Source organism: Geotrypetes seraphini, chromosome 1 (genome assembly GCF_902459505.1).
Source record: "Geotrypetes seraphini chromosome 1, aGeoSer1.1, whole genome shotgun sequence".
In the NCBI taxonomy this organism is placed as follows: domain Eukaryota; kingdom Metazoa; phylum Chordata; class Amphibia; order Gymnophiona; family Dermophiidae; genus Geotrypetes; species Geotrypetes seraphini.
This window is the reverse complement of record NC_047084.1, coordinates 25,417,308-25,441,844: the sequence shown is the minus strand read 5'-3', so window position 1 is coordinate 25,441,844 and position 24,537 is coordinate 25,417,308. Positions and strand designations below refer to the sequence as shown.

The window sequence follows — 24,537 nt, the reverse complement described above, 5'->3', positions numbered from 1 at the left end:
AGGAAGAAAAAAGGAAATTTTTTATATACGCACAGCGACTTTTAGCGAAGAAAAACAATAAATCGCGGTGCAAGAATGCACTGGGGCAGAGCTAAGAAAAAACGTGTCTTCTTAGCACAGCGGAAAAAAAACGAACTGGAGACCACGAGGAGGGGATGCGCCCTCTAGTGGAGCAGGAGGCACACATGCGTGGTGCAGCACAGCAAGCTTGAATCTTCAATCAAGTTTGCTTGAAATGCTGTCGCATCGGGGCTCCGTAGATGACGTCACCCACATGTGAGAATATCATGCCTGCTTGTCCTGGGATAAATACGGTATCCTGGATTGAAGGTCAAACAAAAGAATTCTTTTCAAAGGGGTTAAAGTCATTGCAGGAAAAGTGGGTGAAGTGTTTGGAGCTATCGAGGGACTATATTGAAAAATAAATTGGTTTATTTATCTTTACACATCCAGGGGGGTGGGGGGTTGGAAGGAGGGGAATAAATATTGATAGTGATATATGGGTAACTTTATTCTTTATGTATTGTATATTAGGATATATTATGATATTATTATATGCAGGAAAATGAATTTATTGAATGATATTTATGTTACCTGTATACATAATAGTGTAATATGTGGAATATCTTTTGTTCTTTCATTTGTATGACACTGTTTTTGATTAAAAACCAATAAAGAATTTAAAAAAAAATAAAAATTATTTTCTTTCCTACTGAAGTAGATAAATTATTGAATTCCCTTCATACCTTTTGAAGTACAGTGGTACCTTGGTTTATGAGTACACTGGTTTGCGAGTGTTTTGCAAGACGAGTAAAACATTCGCAAAATCGCCGCCTTGGGAACCGAGCGCGCCTTGATTTGCGAACGCCCCCCCTGCGAACTGGCACCCTCTCTCCCGCAATCCGGCACCCCCCCGCCGCCATCGGATACCCCCCCCCGCCGCCATCGGGCACCCCCCCGCCGCGACCTGAGGTCCCCCAACCCACCCGAACCCTCTTCTTAATTCAGTGTAGCCTCCACACCGGCACCAGCACCAGCATGTCCTGCCGGTGCCCGAAGATCTGCTTACTGTGCTGGACCGTGAGCATGTGCGCATGCTCAAGGCCTGAGAGTTCACATGCTCAAGGCCCAGCACAGGAAGCAGATCTGCGGACACTGGCAGGACATACTGGTGCCGGTGCCAGTGTGGAGGCTACACTGAAGTAAGAAGAGGGTTCGGGTGGGTTGGAGGACCTCAAGTCACGGCGGGGGGGGGTGTCCGATGGCGGCGGGGGGAGGGTGCCAATTCACGGGGGGGGGGGGCTTTCAGGGGGAGCAATGCCGGTTCTCATGGGGGAGAGCAGCGCTGCTGGCCTCGGGGGGGGGGGGGGGGGGGGGTGGAGGGTGGGAACCTATCAAAGCGAGTTTCCATTATTTCCTATGGGGAAACTCGCTTTGATAAACGAGCATTTTGGATTACAAGCATGCTCCTGGAACAGATTATGCTCGTAATCCAAGGTACCACTGAATGTATATTCAGTATGCACATTACCATCTGTAACAGTGGTACAGGATAGATAGCTGATACAGCTGCACCAGAGCCACAAAGTGAAAAACTCATTCCTTGCTGTGTTCAAAAGTGACTCACACTTCACAGACTAACTTGCTCCATACCATTCTACTCTATCCTATATACCACCCTAGTCACACCTATACCTTAGCCCTACCTACTTTAGCATCCCCACACAGCTGAGTCAGAGACTGCCTATGACAAATGCCCTAGCTTTACTAGATCATACATTTGTCATACCGCTTTTTTAGTAAATGCAAGCAGAAAAAATAATTTAATATTTCTGCTTCTACTATGTCCATCACAATCTTTTGCCTACCCATCTGAAACCTTCATCTTTTATCATTTATGTGTGTAGACTGTAGCTTTAAAAAACCTGATGTATGAATGTATGCAGTCTATTCAAAATGATGAAGCCATCTGCGCAATGCGCGGTGGTGGCGAAAAGGGCAAACAGAATTCTGGGAATGATTAAGAAGGGGATCACGAACAGATTGGAGAGGGTTGTCATGCTGCTGTACCGGGCCATGGTGCGCCCTCAACTGAAGTACTGCGTCCAGCACTAGTCACATACACGAAGAAGGATACGGTACTACTCGAAAGGGTCCAGAGAAGAGTGACTAAAATGGTAAAGGGGCTGGAGCAGTTGCCGTACAGTGAGAGATTAGAGAAACTGGGCCTCTTCTCCCTTGAAAAGAGGAGACTGAGAGGGGACATAATAGAAACATTCAAGATATTGAAGGGAATAGACTTAGTAGATAAAGACAGGTTGTTCACTCTCTCCAAGGTAGGGAGAATGAGAGAGCACTCTCCAAAGTTGAAAGGGGATAGATTCCGTACAAACATAAGAAAGTTCTTCTTCACCCAGAGAGTGGTGGAAAACTGGAACGCTCTTCCGCAGGCTGTTATAGGGGAAAACACCCTCCAGGGATTTAAGACAAAGTTGGATGGGTTCCTGTTGAACCGGAACATAAGCAGGTAGGGCTGCTCTTAGACCACTGGTCTGACCCAGCAGCGGCAAATTCTTATGTTCTTAAGTTCCAGGACAGGTTGTGCACCAATGGGAAGGTTTTTTTAGATGCACAAGTAACCTCCTTTTTTCTGTTTGTTTTTTTATCTGTTTTTGTCTCTGAGTTATAGCAGCTTTTGTGAAAGTGTGTTTTCGTGATTGCTATTTTTCATCATGTGTGACCTCAATGAGCAGTGCTACAGCATCAAGTTTTGTTTTAAATTGAGTAAGACCTCTACAGAAACTTATGAAATGTTGAAAGTGACTTATGAGAAATGTCATGAGTTGTGAAAGTTTGAATGCATCAAAATTCATGAATTTTGCGCAAAAATGCCATGACCATTCTTCCACAACCACCCTACTCTCCTGACTTCTTTTTTTTTTTTTAATTCTTTATTCATTTTCAATATTTTCAATAAGTGCAATACAAATTAAATACATTTTATATTTAAGACATCACTTAATACTATTTCAAGAAACAAATCAATCTATATCCCTCCCCCTACCCTATCCCATAACTATAAATTTTTAAATTAATAATCAAATCTTCAAAAATCTCATTATGATATACATTTTATATCCATAAGAGATAATAAACACTAATAAATAAACTCATACATTTATTTTACAAGAATTCAGAGAATCATTTAAAAATAAATCCACCTTCCCTCCCTCCACCTGGATGTGCACATAATATATCAATAAAAATCAAATCTACAATAGATCAACAAAAGACGTCAATGGACTCCATATTAACTTGAAAATTTTTATATTCCCTAACGATTCTGCAATCATTTTTTCATATCTGTATATCAAGCATAAATTTGCCCACCAGAATCTAAAGTTAAGACGGTCCCAATTTTTCCAGTTACGCATGATCAACTGTACAGCAGTACCTGTCATAATTAGGAACAGTCGACCTTTATATTTATCTAACGGATCCTTGATATGCAACACAGTTCCACAAATAACTACCGTATTTTCACGCATATAACGCGCGCGTTATGCATGATTTTATAAACCGTGCATAACCATGTGCGTTATACGTGTGAGCACGTTTTACAATTTTTTTTTACATTCTGATCCGGCATTCCCCCTGCGAACCGGCATCCTCCCCCCCCCCCCGCTCACATCACCCCCCCCCCCGCGATCCTACATTCCCCTCAGCACCGCAAATACAATTCTTACCCGATTGGGCACCGGCACCGGCACCAGCACCAATGCACAGCATGTGCCAGTGCCAGTGCCCGAAGATCCTCCCTCGTTGGGCTGGGCTGGGCTGGACGGTGCGAGAGAGATCCTCCTTCTTCCTCTGCCGGGCTGGACCAGGCTTTGAGCATTATCTCGGAGAGAGCGAGACCAGAAGGCTTTGAGCATGCGCAAATGCTCAGAGCCTAGTCCAGCCCGGCAGAGGAAGAAGGAGGATCTCTCTCGCACCGCCCGGCCCAGCCCAGCCCAGCACAAACCAACGAGGGAGGATCTTCGGGCACTGGCACTGGCACATGCTGTGCATTGATGCTGGTGCCTGTGCCGGTGCCCAATCGGATAAGAGTTGTATTTGCGGTGCTGGGGGGGATGTAGGATCACGGGGGAGAGGGGGTGACGCGAGCAGGGGGGAGGATGCGGGTTCGCAGAGGGAATGCCGGATCAGATTATCTCGGATCAGAGGGGGAGGGGGGTGACGCGAGCGGGGGGGAGGATGCGGGTTCGGAGTAGGCGGGAGGAGGTTTTAGCATGCGCGGTATACGCGTGTGCGCGCTATATTAACATTTTATTACATAAATTTGTGTTCCCCGCGCGGTATACCCATGTGCGCGTTTTTCATGGGTGTGCGGTATATGAGTGAAAATACGGTACTTCATAAGATAAAGGGATTTTAGATTCTAAGATATTATTAATATGTCCCCAAATCGACTTCCAAAAAATCAGTATCCTAGGACAATAAAATAGTAAATGATCCAATGTACCTATATCTAGATGACAGTGCCAACATCTATTAGACTTAGAGTTATCCAACTTATTTAATCTAACTCTCCTGACTTTTAATTGTTTCCTAAACTTAAATCCACAATGCATCAACTTGGTATGAAGTTTTGCATGACAACAAATTCCACAGACCTATGGGGATCAAGTCTACGTGGGCCCATGAACTAAAAATGGTAATATCTGATAAACAATGGGAGCAAGTAGGGTTATCTGTACATAAAGCTTTGAAATCTTCAGCTACTACTCAATCTATATATTTCATCCTATATAATAAAAGGTTAGCGGCGCATGTGCTTTTAAAAACGCGTGATTACTGCCGCCGTGGTGTGTGATCCGTGGCCGTGTTCCATTTTAGAACCCGGCCAATGATCACTCTGGCCACTCCCCTCCTCCCGCCCTCACTCACCCTGGAAGCCAGGCAGCTCTCTTCCTGCCCGCGTCCTCGGCAGGAAACACACCTCGGCCCTCATTCGCCGCCGCTGCTGATCCTCCTGTAAAGAGCAGCCTGCGATGGTGGCCGGCTTTAGCAAACCTCGCAGGCTGCTCTCCAACTCGGTAGCACGTTCCCTCTGACGCGATCCCGTGCGTCAGAGGGAACGTGCTACCGAGGCTGGAGAGCGGCCTGCGAGGTTCGCTAAAGCCGGCCACCATCGCAGGCTGCTCTTCAGGAGGATCAGCAGCGTAAGAGGAGCCGCCACCGGCACTTTTAAAACTAACCTTCGGCCGCAGCAGGCCAGCCCGAGGGAAGGGAAGGGGGAGGGGCCGAACGGAGCAGGCCAAATTGCATTAAAAGAAGGGAGGGGCCGAATGGAGCAGGACAGCTCACGTAAGAGAAGGGAATTGCTTCACAGGGACATGGAGGGGAAGGGAAATACGCTGCTGCTTCTGCAAAGGAAAGTGGAGGGGGAGAGAAGGGAATGGGGGGTGGGGGGAAATGCTGCTACTACTTCACAGGGACCTGGAGGGGAACGGAAATACTGCTGCTGCTTCTGCAAAGGAAAGTGGGGGGGGGAGGAGAGACAGAAAGAAATACAGACAGACAAAGGAGGCCAGGGAGAGACAGACAGACAGACAAAGGAGGCCAGGGAGAGAGAGAGAAAAATAGCAGGAGGGAGAGAGACAGAAAGGAAGGAAGAAAGAGACAGGAACAGGGAGAGACATAAATAAAGAAAGACAGACAGGCATATATTCTAGCACCCGTTAATGTAACGGGCTTAAACACTAGTTTTACATAAAGCAGTATGGACACCCTACAAATTGAGCAAAATAAGATCCAATGAATCAAATAAGTGTTGGTCTTGTAATAAGGAGACAGGAACTTTGGTACATTCACTTTTCCAATGTGATTTATTACAACTCTATTGGCAAAAAGTTTGGGATACTATATGTTCATTGATTAAGGTTAAAGATCCATTGACCATAAATATCATTGTATTGGGTCGACTTTGCATGAATACTTCAATCACAGATGAACAGGCCAAACTTGTACAAATTTTGCTTAACTTGGCAATTAAAATAATTCTTGCTCACAGGAAAGACTTTTCAAGCGTTGAACACATGAAATGGTGGAATTTAGTAAGTCTAATTGCTAAGAGAGAGTATTTGTGGAAAGAAAGGGATGTCTGCATATTTTTTTTAAAGTTTGGAGTCCCCTCATTTTTTTGGGGGGGTAATGTACATTCATTCTTTTAGTTTTCTTATATTTAGGTATGTTTAGTCTTAGTGTCAACATTATTTGTATACTGATTATTATAATTAATCTGTTTTGCAAATCATTTCTGTGAACTGTTTGAGTCATGACTTGTTTATATTTGAAATTATTAATAAAATATATTGAACTTCAAAAAAAAATCCACGCTGAAAGTAAAGTGATTTGACACCATTGAAGACATAAAGCAAAATTCGATGCACCAACTTTTGGCAATTCCTGAAGATGTGTTTAAGGACTGTTTCCAGAAGTGGAAATGATGTTAGGAAAAGTATATACATAGGGAAGGGGAGTACTTTGAAGGGGACCCAAAGGAATAAGTTGTTTAATACATTCTTATAAAATCAATCCTGGAACTTTTTGAACAGACCTCGTAGGCTTTCGATGTTTAGCATCCTCTGTAGAAAGATACGGTCAGACTTGTACTTTTACATGCAATATTCATTTATGTGCAGAATTCTGATCATTGTCCACAAGAGCACATTAACGTATACATATTGTGTCACTGTACACTTAAATTTATGCACACATAGGGAAAGCATTCTTGTAGATAGTTGGGGCATGAATCATGTTTGCATGCATACTTTAGTCAATTCAAAGGTGAATACATAATATTTGTGTGCTCTTAATTGTAAAGGGAAGAATATATAAAGTCTGCATAGAAAAAGCACCAAGCCTAGTTTGAAAATTGCCTCCACGTGTTTAATCTAAGTTCCCGGCAGTATTCTTTTAAGATGTGTCTTTATCCTGTCATTATCCATATATCTAGACACCTACTTACAGTTAATCACAATGAGCAAGAACATTATGAAAATAAGTTTTACATTAAATCCTACCTCCTTCTGCATGCTTTCCAAGGACATTCCAAGTAGAAGGCAAGGATAAATGAGCCATGGCCATCATCGCATCATGATCTAGTAAATGCAGATCCACTACTGTTAGTCCAAAATGATCAAGTATGGTCTGGTGACTGGCAGAAGTAACAGAATCGACTTGGCTAGCCAACAGGTTTGACAGTCTGCATGCCATGTCCTGTACGTAAATTATAGAACCACAGCCCACAATCACTGGTGAGTACCGCTTCGTGTACATGCAGACTGAGACAAACACTGTTTCCAGAGAATCATGCCCTGCAATTAAAGTGAGAATCATATGAGATTCCAAACTGAAAAAAAAATAAAATAATTCTCACATGAATTTCTGCACAATGACAACATATTTATAGCTGTCTTGGTGAATGGCAATTATTTTCTACAAGGACAATCGGGAAATTATTTTCACATGTGTGTAACCTTTCAATGAGCCCCTGAACAGGAACATCTCCTCAGTTTCTTTACAAAGCTTTTGAGAGTCCTGTACTGCTCGTCCACATCCTGCCTGCCACTGTCATGTGGGACCTAGTCAGTTGCCTCTTCTATAAGGAGCTGTTCAGTTGCACTTTTGCTCCTTCACATCAAAATTATTTGCCTACTTCTTGTGTAAGTCCTGTCACTGTTTATGCTTATTGAGAGCTTTTATACCGCTACTAATGACTGGGGAGCCAATTCAGAGCGGTTTACATGAGCTTCTGTAAAGGTGTTACGCTACATGAGCTTCTATAGAGATGTTACCATACAGAGTTACAAACAGCTTCTGTGAGGTGACAAGGTGTTACAATACATGCGCTCTATACAGAGTTACAAAGAGCTTCTATGATCTTCTATGGGCTCTATACTGAAATACACGGAGCTCTGCCTTAATCAATCACCCTACTTAAGTTACTGGCACATTGATCATCCTACTTATATGCACATGTTTATACTAGAGAATGGCACGGTGATTGTTACCCGCAGCTAGTCGCAGGTAACCCGCAGGAATGGGGGGAAAAATACTGGTTGCCGCAGGTACAGGGACAAGGTCATTCATCGCCCGTGGAGTGGTGAACAGCCTTGTCCCCGCAGTGAAGTATTTGCCATGAGTTGCCTCCATGCCCTCCTCGACGTGACCGTGCATCCAGCAGCAGCCCCCCCCCCCCCTTGCAAGTCCAGCAGCCTCCCTCCCTATTGCCGGTCCAACAGCCCTCCAACCCTCGCACCTCCCTCCCAATGGTGGACAGCAAAAAAACCCCAAAAAAAACCTGTGAGAGCAACTCCTGGGTTGGCCCATTCGCACCTCCCGGGGCAGGCATACCAGCCTGTTGGAACACAAACTTCCTGCATGCGTAATGCAGGGCTGCTCGGACCGGAACCTTCTTGCTGTCAAGTCCCTCCTTCTGATGTAATTCTGGCTGGAAGTTACATTGGAAGGAGCAAATCAGTTGGAAGAAGGTTCTGGTTCGTGCAGCCCTGCGTGCAGGAAGCTTCAATTCCAACAGACTGGTATGCCCATCTCAGGAGGCGCGAAGGGGCCAACCCAGGAGTCGCACTTGCAGATTTGTTTGTTGTTGTTGTTTTTTTACTATCCACAAGTGGGAGGGAGGATGTGAGGGGGGGGGCTGTTGGACCAGCGATAGGGAGGAAGGGGGCCTGCTGCACCTGCGAAGGGGGGAGTTGCTTGGGCTGATGAATGTGGACCAGCTGGAACTGAAAGGAAGGAAGACAGTTGCTGCATCTAGTCTGGGGATTGGGGAGAAGGGAAACAGGTGCTGGGTCCATGTGGTGGGTGGAGTGGAGCTGGAGGGAAGGGAGAGGTGCCAGATCCACACCTGGGCGCTGAAGTGGTCGTGGCCATGGGAAAGGTGCTAGAGGGAAGGGGGAGAGGTGCAGGATTTGCAGGGAGGAAGAGAGAGAAGGAAAGGGAAAGAGAAAAGTTGAACCAAGAGGATGAAGGAAGAGTGAGTGACATATTGAACATGGTGGAGGGAGGAAGGAAAGAGAATATGAGACACACATTTGTGTAAGGGAGTAAGAGAGGAGAGAAGCTGGACACAGGGAGATATACAAAAAGAGGGAAGATGGTGGGCATGGATGGGAGCAAAGAAGGAAGATGCTTGCTGAACATGGGGAAAAACATACACTGTGATGGAAAATGAATGGAGAAAGAAGACATGTCAAATGGTCAGGAGACCCTGGCAAATGAGTTAAGAGTAGACAGATGGAAACAGAAACCAGAGCCTGAGACCAATGTGATAGGAAGAATAAAATGACCATACAACAAAAGGTAGAAAAAAAAATATTTTCTATTTGGATTAGAATATATCAGAGTTGAAATATGTATCCTGCTAGTGCTGGTTTTAGACATAACAGGGGACTGCAAAGCCCAGGCTGTGCTGCTTTAGCTTCCAGCTGGCTTAGGGCTCTCTCTGACTGAGGGGGAGTTGCCCTAGTTGCACTCCTCTAACACTGTTCCTATCATGTGTGACTGCAGTATTCTGATGATTTTTCTGTGTAGCATTCTGTAGTAATTTGGCTTACTGTATATACTTGTATATAAATCGATCCGAATATAAGTCAAGACCCCCATTTTCCCCCCAAAAAGGAGAAAGAAAATGGTTGACTCAAATATATGTCGGGGCTTATCCTTATAAATGTGCTAACAGATAGTCAGTTTTTTTAAACTAGTTCATCTTCTATTTTGCTGGTTACCCAGAGTTCTTTTTTTAAAAAAATTATTTATTGATTTTATTAAACATATCAAAACTGCAACAGAAATACATTCAAGAATTCAAAACAACAACACTTACATACTTGCAAATTGCTTAAATCCCATTATCTATCCCTCCCCCCTTTCCCTCCTACCCTTCCTGGATGCATGGAAATAAAATCAAATCTGGAAGTAATTTTAATCATTAAGATATTTGACAAATGATTCCAATGAACTCCAAATTTCCTAAACTGCCCCAATTGGATTGCTGACAATTTTTCATAGCGTTAATACAAAGTGTTTCCCACCAAAAAGTAAAATTCAGTCTATCCCAATTCTTCCAATTTCTGGCGATTAATTGTATGGCTACCCCAGTCATTATCAGAAGAAGTCTATCTTTATTTTTGTCAATTTGACTTTTGGATTATAACGATGTCCCAAATAAGATCACCTCATATGTCAGCGGGATATCAACACCTAAGACAAAATTAATTTAGCCTCAAATAGTTTTCCAAAAAGTAAATATTAAAGGACAGTAATATAAAAGATAATCCAGTGTCCCCACTTCAAGATGGCAGTGCCAGCACCTATTTGATTTGGTGTTATCTAATTTTTGTAATCAGACTGGTGTTCAAAATCGTCTATATAATAGAAAAAATAAAGTTTGTCTCAGATGCTGACGCAGTGCAACACAGCCGTCGAATCCAAATCCGTGGCCACTGAGTAATAGAAATATTTTGTTGTATTTCCATACACCAAACCTGATTTTGGTTTCTTTGAAAGATATTTATATATGACTTTATACCATTGGGAGGCCTGGTGACCATGAGCCTCCACTTGGAAACATATGGCCGGTAAGCTATGTTGATTTACTAAAGCACACTACGGAGGGAACCCTTTCTGAATGGCCTGCCTTAACTGTATCCATTTATATCCTTGAGATTTCAAAATTCCAAATGATTGTTGTAATTGCAAAAAAGAAGCCATTTTATCATCCATAATTACATCACTTAATGTTCGAATGCCTGCATTTAACCAAGGCTTCCATGCTGGCATTCAGCAAGTTTCTTCAATGCCAATGGTATACATGATGCCAACTGGGGAGGGGGAAATATCTCATTTCCAATTCCACATCTGTGTAAATGCCAGAATGGTTTATAATAAAAAAGGAACTTGCTTGTGAGTGGAAGGACAAAGAGGAAGTGGGGTAGCACTGATTGCACACACAAAAACAAGTCTTTAAAAGAAGTTAAAACTTAAAGATCCTGTGCTGTGAAATACTGAATGACTGTATCAAAACAAAACAACCCAATTTTTCTATTGTCTCCCAGGAAACTGGCATGATGTACAGCAACATTTTTGATTGATATTTTTTCCAATATGTTTAAGTTTTATTAATTGTTTACTCTTAAGTGATCATCCCTCAATGTAAATCAGTGTTTGTAATTATAGAATTTAGGTCTGTATTTTATACTGCTAATGAACATGGAAAGGGAAATCAGATCTTGTTGCCTATTCTCTTACTTAAGAACATAAGAAATACATCAAGCCCAGTAACCTGTTTCCAGCGGTGGCCAATCCAGGTCACAATTAAAACAGATTTTATGCTTATTATCCTAGAAAAAAAGCAGTGGTTTTTCCCAAGTGTTTGTAGACTGGCTCACCAGGATCAACCAAATTTCTACTCTCGGTTTATATTTGAGTCAACCTTTTTTTCCTCCCTTTTGGGGGGTCACCTCGGTTTATATTCGAGTACATATGGTAAGCTTCTTCATTTGCTCTTTGGCCTTACCTGTGGCGGGTCACTCTATTATTTTTTTATTTGAAGGCAGCCTGTAGCTAGGGAGTCCACATATGAGAATATAGTATTGTTTGTCCTCAGAGAAAATGAAATTGCTTACCAGTAGCAGGTGTTCTTCTAGAATAGCAAAATGCATATTCTCATATAACCTTCCTCCTCACTTTTGGAGTTGCATTCTACGAGTAAGCTAGGTCTGATGCAATAGCAGTAGGGAGGAGGGGGGGGGGTAAGGGATAAGGCACATGTAGGTGTGTGATGCAACACTCTCAAAAGCTTTTAAAGAAGTTGGGGAGCTTTCCCTTACAGGGATTCTATTGTATGACATCACCCATATGTGAAAATCTACAGTATATCCTGTTGTTCTTGGAGAGCACCTGCTATAGGAAAGTAACTTTATGTTATACCAATATGAGAATACATGTGGCAACTATTATTTCATGGCTAAATTTCTTTTTATAACACTTTAAGTATTACAATTAAATTAGCCTTACCTTGTTGGCATTATGGAGGCTAATTGTTATAGAAACTTTTTCCAATAATAAAATCATTTATTTCAGGATGCAATACACAAGATGACACAAAATACTGCTTTGGAAAAATGGACCCAAGATAAGAATGTGTCTCAATCCTGCTTAGCACCCAGCATTGCTAACACTTTTGAGTGGGTTATGTTCACTGAAAAAGATTAAACTCCAGAAATGCACATGAGCTTTATATGTGATTAGTTTTTCATCAATATAAATTGAATCCTCTGCTAAAGAAAGGCATAAGGGAGGTTCCTGAATTAAGTGAGCAAATTCTGAGTGGGACTAGTCTTTAGTTTTTCATACTTGTTTTAGAAAAGGGTCAGGTGTAATTCTGAAGCAGAATATGAAAAATGCATACGTTTAGCATCTACCGTATTTTCGCGGATATAACGCGCGCGTTATACGTGATTTTACGTACCGCGCATACCCCTCGCGCGTTATATGCCTGAGCGCGGTATAGAAAAGTTTTTAAACATAGTTCCCACCCCGCCCGACGCCCGATTCACCCCCCCAGCAGGACCGCTCGCACCCCCACCCCGAACGACCGCTCGCACGCGCTCCCACCCGCACCCGCATCCACGATCGGAGCAAGAGGGAGCCCAAGCCCTCTTGCCCGGCCGACTCCCCGACGTCCGATACATCCCCCCCCCCCCGGCAGGACCACTCGCACCCCCACCCCGAAGGACCGCCGACTTCCCGACAATATCGGGCCAGGAGGGAGCCCAAACCCTCCTGGCCACGGCGACCCCCTACCCCCACCCCGCACTCCATTACGGGCAGGAGGGATCCCAGGCCCTCCTGCCCTCGACGCAAACCCCCTCCCCCCAACGACCGCCCCCCCCCCAAGAACCTCCGCCCGTCCCCCAGCCGACCCGCGACCCCCCTGGCCGACCCCCACGACACCCCCACCCGCCTTCCCCGTACCTTTGTGTAGTTGGGCCAGAAGGGAGCCCAAACCCTCCTGGCCACGACGACCCCCTAACCCCACCCCGCACTACATTACGGGCAGGAGGGATCCCAGGCCCTCCTGCCCTCGACGCAAACCCCCCTCCCTCCAACGACCGCCCGCCCCCAAGAACCTCCGACCGCCCCCCCAGCCGACCCGCGACCCCCCTGGCCGACCCCCACGACCCCTCCACCCCCCTTCCCCGTACCTTTGGAAGTTGGCCGGACAGACGGGAGCCAAACCCGCCTGTCCGGCAGGCAGCCAACGAAGAAATGAGGCCGGATTGGCCCATCCGTCCTAAAGCTCCGCCTACTGGTGGGGCCTAAGGCGCGTGGGCCAATCAGAATAGGCCCTGGAGCCTTAGGTCCCACCTGGGGGCGCGGCCTGAGACACATGGTCGGGTTTGGCCCATGTGCCTCAGGCCGCGCCCCCAGGTGGGACCTAAGGCTCCAGGGCCTATTCTGATTGGCCCACGCGCCTTAGGCCCCACCAGTAGGCGGAGCTTTAGGACGGATGGGCCAATCCGGCCTCATTTCTTCGTTGGCTGCCTGCCGGACAGGCGGGTTTGGCTCCCGTCTGTCCGGCCAACTTCCAAAGGTACGGGGAAGGGGGGTGGGGGGGGTCGTGGGGGTCGGCCAGGGGGGTCGCGGGTCGGCTGGGGGACGGGCGGAGGTTCTTGGGGGGGGGCGGTCGTTGGGGGGAGGGGGTTTGCGTCGAGGGCAGGAGGGCCTGGGATCCCTCCTGCCCGTAATGTAGTGCGGGGTGGGGTTAGGGGGTCGCCGTGGCCAGGAGGGTTTGGGCTCCCTCCTGGCCCGATATTGTTGGGGAGTCGGCGGTCCTTCGGGGTGAGGGTGCGAGTGGTCCTGCCGGGGGGGGGGATGTATCGGACGTCGGGGGGGGGGGCATCAGGCTTTCAGAATGGGGACAGACCTTCAAGGGGGACAGGACTTCAAGGGGGGACAGTGCACGGAAAGTCAGGGGGGGTGAACGGAGAGTCGGGACAGCGCACGGAAAGTCAGGGCAGTGCACGGAAGTCAGGGGGGTGAACGGAGAGTCGGGACAGCGCACGGAAAGTCAGGGCGGGCGAAAGGAGCGTCGGGCATCATGCGCGTTATATGCCTGAGCGCGGTATAGAAAAGTTTTGGTACATATCATCGTGGTTTCTGCGCGCTATACCCCTGTGCGCGTTTTACACAGGTGCGCGTTATATCCGCGAAAATACGGTAATTTGTGGATCTGTAGAAGAATTGCTGAAAGAGCAGTTCTTATCATGACTGGCCACACAGTGTGAAGTGCTATTTGCCTCAGTTTGCTCCCATAATCTCAAAACAGCATCTTAGACATCAAAAACAGCCATTTACTGTTGATATCATGGGGCTCATTTTCAAAAAAGAAAGAGGTCCAAAAGACAGCATAAACCGGTATTTAGACTTCTTACTAGTCAAAACGTCCAAGTGGTCATTTTCGAAACTGATTTTCTAGTTGTTTTCTCTCCAGTGCATCTAAATCTTAAAGGGGTGTGTTTTGGGCAGGCTTAGGGTGGGCTTAGGGCTTGGACGTTCTGCAGGGATAATCACATTTTTAACAAGACATTAGAGAATGACACGGGGAAAAAAATCTGTCCCCGTCACCACCCCGTCCCCGGCCCACCATCCTCTGCACCGCCCCGTCACCACCATTCCATTCACCGCCCCGTCACCGTCACTGCCATCCTTTTCACCGCCCCGTCACCGCCACTGCCATCCCATTCACCGCCCCGTCACCATCCCCGCAGCATCCATATAAGCCTTAGTACTCTAATATTTAGCGTATTCCATTCTTATAAATCAAAGTTCCTGCTGCTGAACTAGAGAAAGAGATGTTTAGCTGGCAGGGCTTTGTTTATAAATTTTTATTAACACAACTAATATACCACCATAATGTTTCCGACAGAGGACAAGTATGCAATAAATGCATTTTGCTGTTTCAATGCCAGTGCTCAGCAGAACAACAGACAGCAATATGGACATTCACCTTATGTAGTACTTTTTTAATATATAAAAATAGGCAAAATTAGTTGCTGTTTTATCATTATATTTTCTTGCCATTATAGTATTCTTCATTGATCATTTTTCTTTTTAAATTCAAAACAAATTCAACCTATCTTGTGTCCCAGCATGAATTCATGTTTCACTCAATTGGCTGTTTCAAGGGAATTAACCCTCCAACTTCCATTTGCAAAAATACCCAATGTTGTTCCTTCTATGAGCAATATTTAAATTGTGAGGAACAACATTGGGTATTTTTGCTGAATTGTGTGACACCATTTGGGCTGAACATGAAGATTGAAAATGCCTGGTTAGCCCTGGACAGATGATTTGAACAGCCAGGAGCCTGTCCTGGCCATTTAAATCATTTTGAATATCTAGTCCAATGATAACAGAATTAGGGTGATTATAGAAACATAGAACTTTGTTGATCACTAAAAACAGTGGAGACTAAGGGTCTATCAAGCTCAGCATCCTGTCTTTGACACTGGCCAGTCTTGGTCTATGGAACTGCCCATTGTGTCAGAAGCAATAGGGATTAAGTGACTTGCCCAGGGTCACAAGGAGTGTAGTGTAGCTCTAACCACTGGATTTAGAAGTTGGCTTCTTTTGGGATCTTTAACTCATCATCGCTAGGACTCGAATCTGAGTCCGTGGCACCTAACATAGAATGGAATTAGTATGGCAAAGTAATGAAGAATGGTCCAGCAGCCCCCACCCTCCCTCCACCTCACCTTATATTCGTTCCGAGTTTGCCGGCTTCCTTTTTCCCTAGCCGCACGCGTTCAAAAAGCCGTGCATTTAGCCAGCTCCCTCCCTCCACCTCACCTTAAATTTTGAGTTTTCCAGCTTCCTTTTTTCCGAGCCGCACGTGTTCAAAAATCCGTGCACGCGCAGCTGCGCGAGTCGATCAAACTTCTCCTGCAACTTCCTGTTTCCGGTTGCGTCAGAGGAGAAGATTGATTGACTCGCGCAGCCGCGCGTGCACGGATTTTTGAACACGTGCGGCTCGGAAAAAAGGAAGCCGGAAAACTCAAAATTTAAGGTGAGGTGGAGGGAGGGAGATGGCTAAATGCTACGGGCGGGCGGGCGGTGGCTGCGGGGACCGCGCGATCCTTGATACCTCACTGCGGAGACAAGACCATTCACCGCCCCGCGGGCGGTGAATGGCCTTGTCCCCTTCGCCGCAGCGACTGCTAGTTTTCTTCCCCGTTTTCGGCGGGTGACCCGCGGCTAAAATGCGGTGGCCGCGGGTAAACCGCCACCGTGTCATTCTCTACAAGACATCCAGGGCACCATTTAGACCAGTGTATCTCAAACTGTGTACCTCCTGAGATTCCAAGTGTGCCACAGCACACTGAGGAGGAAGAGAGGTGCCTGCCAGCTGACTTCCCTACGCCGAAGGCCTGCATGTTTCCCCCTTCTCTCTAGCGTCCTCCGGCTTTCCCCCGGCCTCCTGGTCTCACCTTTAAAGCTAATTACAGCAGCCTCCAGAGGATCGCTGGTAGGTAAAATGATTTTATTTTCAATATAGTGATTGAAATGTATCAGTTTTGAGAATTTATATCTGCTGTGTAATATTGTGTGCATATGAAAAATGAATGGAAAAAATTGCATTACAATTAGTAAAGGGGATAGGATCTGGGGCAGAGCTTGGGTGGGCCTAGGGATGTCTATGGGTGGGGTACTCAGTTGATATTTATTAGACTTAGGGGGTAATTAGCTTGAAGTAAATGAGAAACACTGCTGTAGGCAATCAGCTGGCGCCAGTGCCTCTTCTTCTCTCCGGCCCTCTTCCCTGCTGGCATCCCTTACTGGCATCTCAGAGCCCATCTGGAGGGCCTGTGCACAAGCGTGGACGTTGATGTGATGATGTCACGCAGATGTGTGATGTCATCATGGCAACGTCCACCCACTTCTGGGTGCCTCAAACTGTGGCCACTACCTTTAGTGTGTCCCGGCTCGAGAAAGTTTGAGAGACATTGATTTAGACTTTGGGGGCTAGACCTGTTTTTAAAAATGAATAAGGGTCAAAAAGGTGCCCAAACTGAACAGATGATCACTGGAGGGATTAAGGTATAACCCTCCCCCAGCCTGTACATTCCAGCCTGTATTGCAGCTTCATTCGGCCACACAGACACAGCTTCGAAGATCAGAGGGGCACTCTAGGGGGTACTGCAGTGAACATCACATTAAAAAGTCCCAGGTACATGTCACTATAACCTGCTTATATTGTATGGTGAGCCTTGCAAAACCAACTGTAACTATATAAAGATGACACCTGCAAGGGCTATCGTTATGGTATACAGGTGGGTAGAGCACATTTTGGGAGGATTTTCAAAAGTTCGCATACAATACAAGCAGGTTATAGTGACATGTGTACCTGGGACTTTTTAATGTGACATTCACTGCAATACCCTCCTACAATGCCCTTCTGCTCTTCTGTCTATGGTCAGTTAGCTAAGAATGTTGGCTGCTTGGATGTCCCAATGGCTTGTTTTTAAAGTGGCCAAAAAAGATAGACACATTAAGAGCCAAAACATCTAGATAGGTCATTTTCAAAAAAAGGATAGACATCTTGCAGTTTCAAAAATGAACTTTTTCTCTATTGGATTTCTGGACATCTTTCCCAAAACATCCAAACACAGACTTAGATAACCTATTGAAAATGCCCCTCTATGCTAATACAAATATGATTCCAACACAAACAAGATTTTTTTTTTTTTTTAAATCAGACAGCAAGAAAAAAACAATTTAGTTGTAGGTCAGGGTGGAGTGTAATATATTCTGATGATGCTTTAAACCAGGGCTGCTCAATTCCAGTCCTCGAGATCCACAGGCAGGCCAGGTTTTCAGGATACCCACAATGAACATGCATGAGTTATTTGCATACCAAGAAGGCAGTGCAGGCAAATCTCTCTCATGCATATTCATTGTGGGTATCCTGAAAACCTGGCCTGCCTGTGGATCTCGAGGACTGGAATTGAGAAGCCCTACTTTAAACATACTAACATCAGTCAAGGTCCTAAATATTATAAATTCTAACACATGTAGAAAGTATGCTGAGTATAGCTGATGGAATTCTTTCCAACTTTTCATGTTTCTGTGTGTGTGTGTGTTTTCTCTGTGTTTGTGAACAGGGGACTAGAGAGAAGGGGTTAAGGATTTTGAAAGCAGCAATTCCCCAATTACTTTTCATTGGGTTTTCCCCATAAAAAATCTTGGTCCTGTTCAATTAAGTTTTTGGAGAGTCATTCTGCCCCAGATAATCTTGACCCCTTGTGCATAAATTATTTCCAACATCCACAGAATTGCAAAGAAGATTGGAGAAGACGTGACAGCGTTGGAGCTCAAGACGTCTTTGTCAGCTAAGTTCTTGAACGTGCCTCCAGGTGACTTTGCCATTTTCTAAACCTGAGCAGTTCTGTGAGGGAGTTTTTTGCCAATGAAAGTATCAAAAGCAGTTTTTATTTGTACCTTTTGGTTCTATACTGCTACATGAATCTGAGGCTTTTTCTCCCTCTTTTTGGGTGCATGCTGGGTTTGAAGAGGGGGTACCTCAGTGCCACGATCACACATTTTGAATCATTATATGAACATATATATTTTGTGCATCCTCATATAATTTGTTAAAGAATAGAAACACTCATATACACTGCATTCCAGAAAATATTAAGATCAGGATCAAGGTGGAAACTGGGAGGAACCACAATCTACACATGTATTTCTCATTTCAGACAGTGAATGTACTTGTATGTACAATATGTCAACCCAGAGATTTACTGCTGCTCCCTGACACCTATACTGTAGGGCAGGGGTAGGGAACTCCAGTCTTCGAGAGCCGTGTTCCAGTCGGGTTTTCAGGATTTTCCCAATGAATATGCATGAGATCTATTTGCATGCACTGCTTTCAATGCATATTCATTGAGGAAATCCTGAAAACCCGATTGGAATACGGTTCTCGAGGACCAGAGTTCCCTACCCCTGCTGTAGGGTTTTGTTGTGTTGTTTTTGTGTTTTGTTTTTTTTAGGGGGGGGGTTGAGTGGTTGTTCTCCAGGAAGGAATGTCATGACTGTTGCCAGCATCCTTGCTTTTACTAAGGGGAAGTGTGCTTTTTAATCTCCCTTCTAATTGCTGCCCTTGAAGCAGCCTTCCACATGGCCACGCTGGGCAATTTTAAATGAAAGCATTTTTACTTCACCTCCTGTGATCTACCCTCTCATTTTGCTTCTCAGAAAGTCCTTTTCAGTAAAATTTAAATGAGATATCATCCCTAATCTGCTGTTTACTTCTTCCTCCATACTGAAATTAAAAATTATGGCATCTATAGTTAATTAGGAATATTTACATATGTAGGTTTCCAAAATGAAAGAGATATATGTTATCCAATGTGTAAGGTCTGAAATGCCATGGATAGAGAGACTTGTAACCAAAGAATTTAATCCCCAGAAGAAAGACAGAGGAAAAGCCAGGAGAGAGGCAGGAACTAAACTTTGGCAGGGAGAGCTATGTGGAGGTAGATCCTTAGCCAATCAGAGAAGCCCAGAATTAAAGCCTAAGCGGAAAGAGCTGAGTAGGGACAAATTCCTAGAGTCAGAGAGTGTAGAAACAGGGGGGAGGAGGAATCAACAGCTCTTTAAAAAAAAGAGAGAAGACAGGAACAGAGTTCAGTATAAGCTAAGAGACTGAGTGCAAGGCTCCTAACCAGATGACACAAGAAAGCACCACAAGGTACAGAATTGACTTGGTATTTGCTATTTAGGACTGTTCTATCAAGACTCACTGGGAATTATAGTTGGTCTAAATGGGAACTTCTTGATGGTTCGCCAATTTATTTGCCAGCAATGGATGTATCGCTGCAATAGGCATTAGATTCCAGGAAAAATGTGGATGGTGGCAGGTGAGCTAACAAGCCTAACCTTTCTTTTTCTTGTCATGTGATTGTTTGGAAACTTTTGAATGAAGCTATTCATGAATATCGTTGCCTCAGATTTTGGAATTTGATGCAAACTAATTAGATCCTTATTGACCCAAGGAGGACTGGCACTATTCCGCTTCCCATAGGGGTTGGTCCTGGGAAGGGCACAGAATTAACAGACCTGTGGTAAAAAGGGGAGGAGCTCTTGACACAGACTGTTTATAATAGTCTCTGCTCTGTAAGTTCAAGATTCAAAGAATATTAAGCTAGTCAGCGGGAGTGCAATGGTCAACCAAACAAACCTGAAATGATCACAGAACAGTTGCCGCCTCAAAGACCCAAAGAAAAAGACAAGAGACACATGTTCCAACCGTGCTCACCTGGAACAGAAGACTGGAGAGTGGTAGCATTAAGTCGTTGTGCATACGCGACATGCCTCTGACTGGACCCTCTGTAAACAAAGTAGAATTCAGCATCTTCAGGAAGGTAGACATTTTTCTCAAACTTTGCAAGCACAATCTTCTGTCCCTGCAAAATGAATATAATGTCTGCATACAGTTGGGTACTAACTTCTCATCAAAATGCACAGTACTGGAACATCAAAGATTTCATTGGTCATAGTTATCCATATTAATTCAAAACATTAATTCCTACTGCCTTATTCCACTATGAAATGCTTTAAAATATTACAGGAATAATTGTAATTAAAGCTGCAGCCAAGTTTTGCCCATTAGTTAAGCAGTGAGGTATATTATTGGGGAAGTGGGCATGAAGTAAGGTAGAGGTTTGGGGACAGACCGAAATACAAGCTTATGCCAATGTTATAAATGATATCTTAGTAAACAGGGCTGTAGGAACCTATTAAATTTATCTCATATTATTTAAAATTAGTCACAAATGTACTTTTACATCTCATTTCTTCTTTTATAATCGGATTGAAATGAGATGTAAAAGTACATTTGTGACTAATTTTAAATAATATGAGATAAATTTAATAGGATCCTACAGCCCTGTTTACTAAGATTTCTTTGAATTTGGGTAGGAATTTTATGTAAAAGATCTGTTTTCATTTTTGTAATGTTATAAATGATACCTATTTATTTCATTACATGAGTATTTATGTAATATGCCCAAGGAGAGCCTGGCCACGTCTAGGATAAACATTATTTCATTAGAGTTCATGACACAGATGTCTTGGTTTGTGTTCGTATAGGCTTATGATTATGGTATATGGTTTGGAGAGAAGACTGGCCATATCCGGTTTTGTAATCTTCACATTATGGGTTCTGGTATGAGCGTAAATTTTCTGGTTTCTGGGGTGATGTAGAAAGTTTGATCATCTATAGAGACGGGAGAGATGGTTTGTGTCTTGCTTGCTTTCTGTTAGTTGTAGCCTGTTGTTTGTGGGGGAGGAGTATGATATTTTCCAAATTGTTAGGTTTTTAGACCTTTATGAAAGTTTTGGTAGGAGTAACATGGTTGAATTATTTTGCTTTCTAGATAATTTGGAGGCGATTGATTTCATTCTGTGACTAGGCATCACTCTTGCTCCCACTAGACATCAGGGACTGCAGTAAAAGCCAAGGGAGTCTCCTAAATGGGGGGGGGGGGGGGTCTGCAGGGTGTTTTGTTATTTAAGGGGAAAATGATATCAGGGTGTTGGGAGCAGTGTTCCCGCTAAGCTGCGTTGGCCTGCGCTCGCGCACAAAATATTACATCGCAGCGCAAAGTTTCTCTTCACAGCGCACACACGCGTCGGTAAGGTAAGGGGACGCATTGGGGGGATTGCACTTCCCCACAATTGCCATGCTTCGGTTCCTCTTCTTCCTTCCTTCCTCCCCCCCCCCCCCCGCGGGACCCTGCGGCACCATCAACTCTTACTCCCTCTAATGTCGGCCCTGCAGCTCCAGACTTCCTCGCACCTTCTCCCCTCCCCCTTTGGATCGCTATTATTTTAAATGTTATAGCCGCGGAGCTGTATCCATCAGTGGAGATGTCTAACCTCGGCCTGCCCCGGAACTCTTACTGCAGCAGACGCCCGTCTAGGCAGGAACAGGAAGTCACTGTTGCAGTAAGAGTTCCGGGGCAGGCCGAGGTTAGACATCTCCACTGATGGATACAGCTCCGCGGCTATAACATTTAAAATAATAGCGATCCAAAGGGGGAGGGGAGAAGGTGCGAGGAAGTCTGGAGCTGCAGGGCCGACATTAGAGGGAGTAAGAGTTGATGGTGCCGCAGGGTCCCGCGGGGGGGGGGGGGAGGAAGGAAGGAAGAAGAGGAACCGAAGCATGGCAATTGTGGGGAAGTGCAGAGCTGCAGGGAAGAGTGTTGCGGTACCCAGCTGGAGGGAGAAGGAAGATGAGGGAGGGAATTAAAGGAGATGCCAGGGCTTGGAGCGTAGGAGGAAGGTATGCCAGTCTAAGGGAAAAGGAAGGGGGAGATGTGAGAGCATGGAGGGGGAGCGAAAGATGGAAGAAAAGGAAAGGAGAGAGATGCCAGAGAATCAGGGAAGGGGAGATACCAGACTATGAGGAGAGGTGTGGGAGAGGGAAGGCGAGGAGAGAGATGCCAGACCAATGGGGTGAAAGGAGAGATGGAAGGGGGAGGCATACAGTTTCTGGAAGGGGCATAGAAGGAGAGAAGATGCCATATAGGGGAAGAGAGACGGCAGACAGTGGATGGAAGGAAGAGAGTTACAAGAAGATGAGGAAAGGAGAAACCACAGAAGACAAAGGTAGAAAAAAATTTCTATTTATTTATTGCTTTAGGAGACATGTGTCACTGTTTCTGTGAAGCATTGTATGCAGAGTCCAGCTTCTTGCTGGTTCAATTTAACCTTTGTCTATGTATTTTTATTTTATCCCCCCTTTTACAAAACTGTGAAGCGTTTTTAGCACCAGCCTTGGTGGTAGCAGCTCTGATGCTCAGAATTTTATGAGCATCAGAGCTGTTACCTCCGTAGCTAAAATCCACACTACAGTTTTGTAAAAGAGGGAGGGGTTAGTTTGTGATTACATATTCCTTACTAGGCGAAGGTGTTTTCTGTGTTCTGTGTGTTCGAAAGACATGGTTTTCTGTTAGGATTGACGGTGTAGGATTGATCTGTGCTGGTCTGGCTTGTTTAGTTTTACAATGGGTGTATTGATGTACTGCTCACTGCAATATGTAAGATGCTGCCTTTTCCTAGGTACTCATTTGTGACGTGTGGTTTGTTACTAAAAATCATGTTTTTCTTACAGATGGGGGGGGGTGCCAAAAAATGATGGGCCCCGGATGTTACATATGCTAGGTACGCCACTGTATGTAAAGATACCAGAAAGCTGGCGTAGCAAAAACTTCTAAGTTTTGAGTATTTAACCCTCCCACAATCTCACGGGCACTCGTTTCAAGTTTATTGAGATTTTGATTTAAACGCAATATCAAATATTTTCAATGCGTATAACAAAAATAAATTTGGGGAAATAAATAAAACCATTTGAACCAGTGTTCCCGCTAAGCTGCGCTGGCGTGCGCTGGCGCACAAAATATTACATCGCAGCGCACACGTTTCTCGTCACAGCGCACGATCGGAAGAGGCGTACGGCAGATGGCAGGGCGGCGAGAGGAGAATCGGGCGAGTTGGCTCATAACTTGCTGGCGCCCGATATTTTTGGCTCACGGTGAAAAAAGTTTGCTCACAACACCCGCCCGCTTAGAGGGAACACTGGTTGGGAGGAGACTTGATGTTGATGGGGTTTCAGAAGGGTCAGAGAACAGGCTTTGAAGCTAGGAAAACCATCAAAAGGAGAGGTATGGTAAGTTGCACATACTGCAGTCCTGCTGTGACTTCTGGCAAGGTGCTCAATTTCTATGGCTCATGTGGATAAGTTCCTTTGACACTCTGCCTTTAAGGTTGCTATATCTTGGCCACTATTCAGCTATTGATTGCTACAGTGATTATGTCCTGAAGCTGGCCACAGGGCCAAAACATGTCAGGTTTACTGTACCCCCTTCTTTTACTAAGTCACAACAGAGGTTTCTACTGTGGCCTGGGACGCTAAATGCTCCGATGCTGCTCCGGTGCTCATAGAAATTCTAAGAGCATCAAAGCAACATCGGAGCATTTAGCACCCTGGGCTACAGTAGAAACTTCTATCACGATTTAGTAAAAAGGAGGGGGAGGGGGGATAGTCATTGGAATTTATTTATGTGGCTGGCTGATGTTCCAGACCCTGACATATCTGAAGATCCATGGAACCACAAATTGAAGATGGGGGAAGAGGAAAATCTAGAGCCAAAGTAATGGCTGGAACAGTCACCATAATGATTCCATCAAAAGGAGATCTGTTAAACAGTACCATTGAGCCCCTTTTGCCATGCACCACAATGGATATTAGCTCCTATAGATTACAATACATCTGAAGACCTCATTATAAGGTAACTCCTCCATCCCAAGAATCTGAACCACTCAGCTCCTCTTCCATCAGTTCCCAGGGCTGTCTGACCAGCACAGTACCTGTAATCC

General features: G+C 44.9%; 1 protein-coding gene across 5 annotated transcripts in view; it reads right to left on the bottom strand.

The window, feature by feature from the left end:
- Positions 1–24,537, bottom strand: part of ARHGEF28 (Rho guanine nucleotide exchange factor 28) — a 524,944-nt gene that overhangs the window by 340,758 nt on the left and 159,649 nt on the right. For 4 of the 5 annotated variants that reach the window (XM_033929274.1, XM_033929277.1, XM_033929278.1 and 1 more), the window contains exons 3-4: positions 20,414–20,561; positions 7,089–7,382 (exon numbers count right to left, since the gene is read on the bottom strand). In XM_033929274.1, the coding sequence (XP_033785165.1) occupies positions 7,089–7,382; positions 20,414–20,561 (442 nt within the window). The remainder of the gene's footprint in view (positions 1–7,088; positions 7,383–20,413; positions 20,562–24,537) is intronic. The other variant, XM_033929279.1, reaches the window with a different exon arrangement.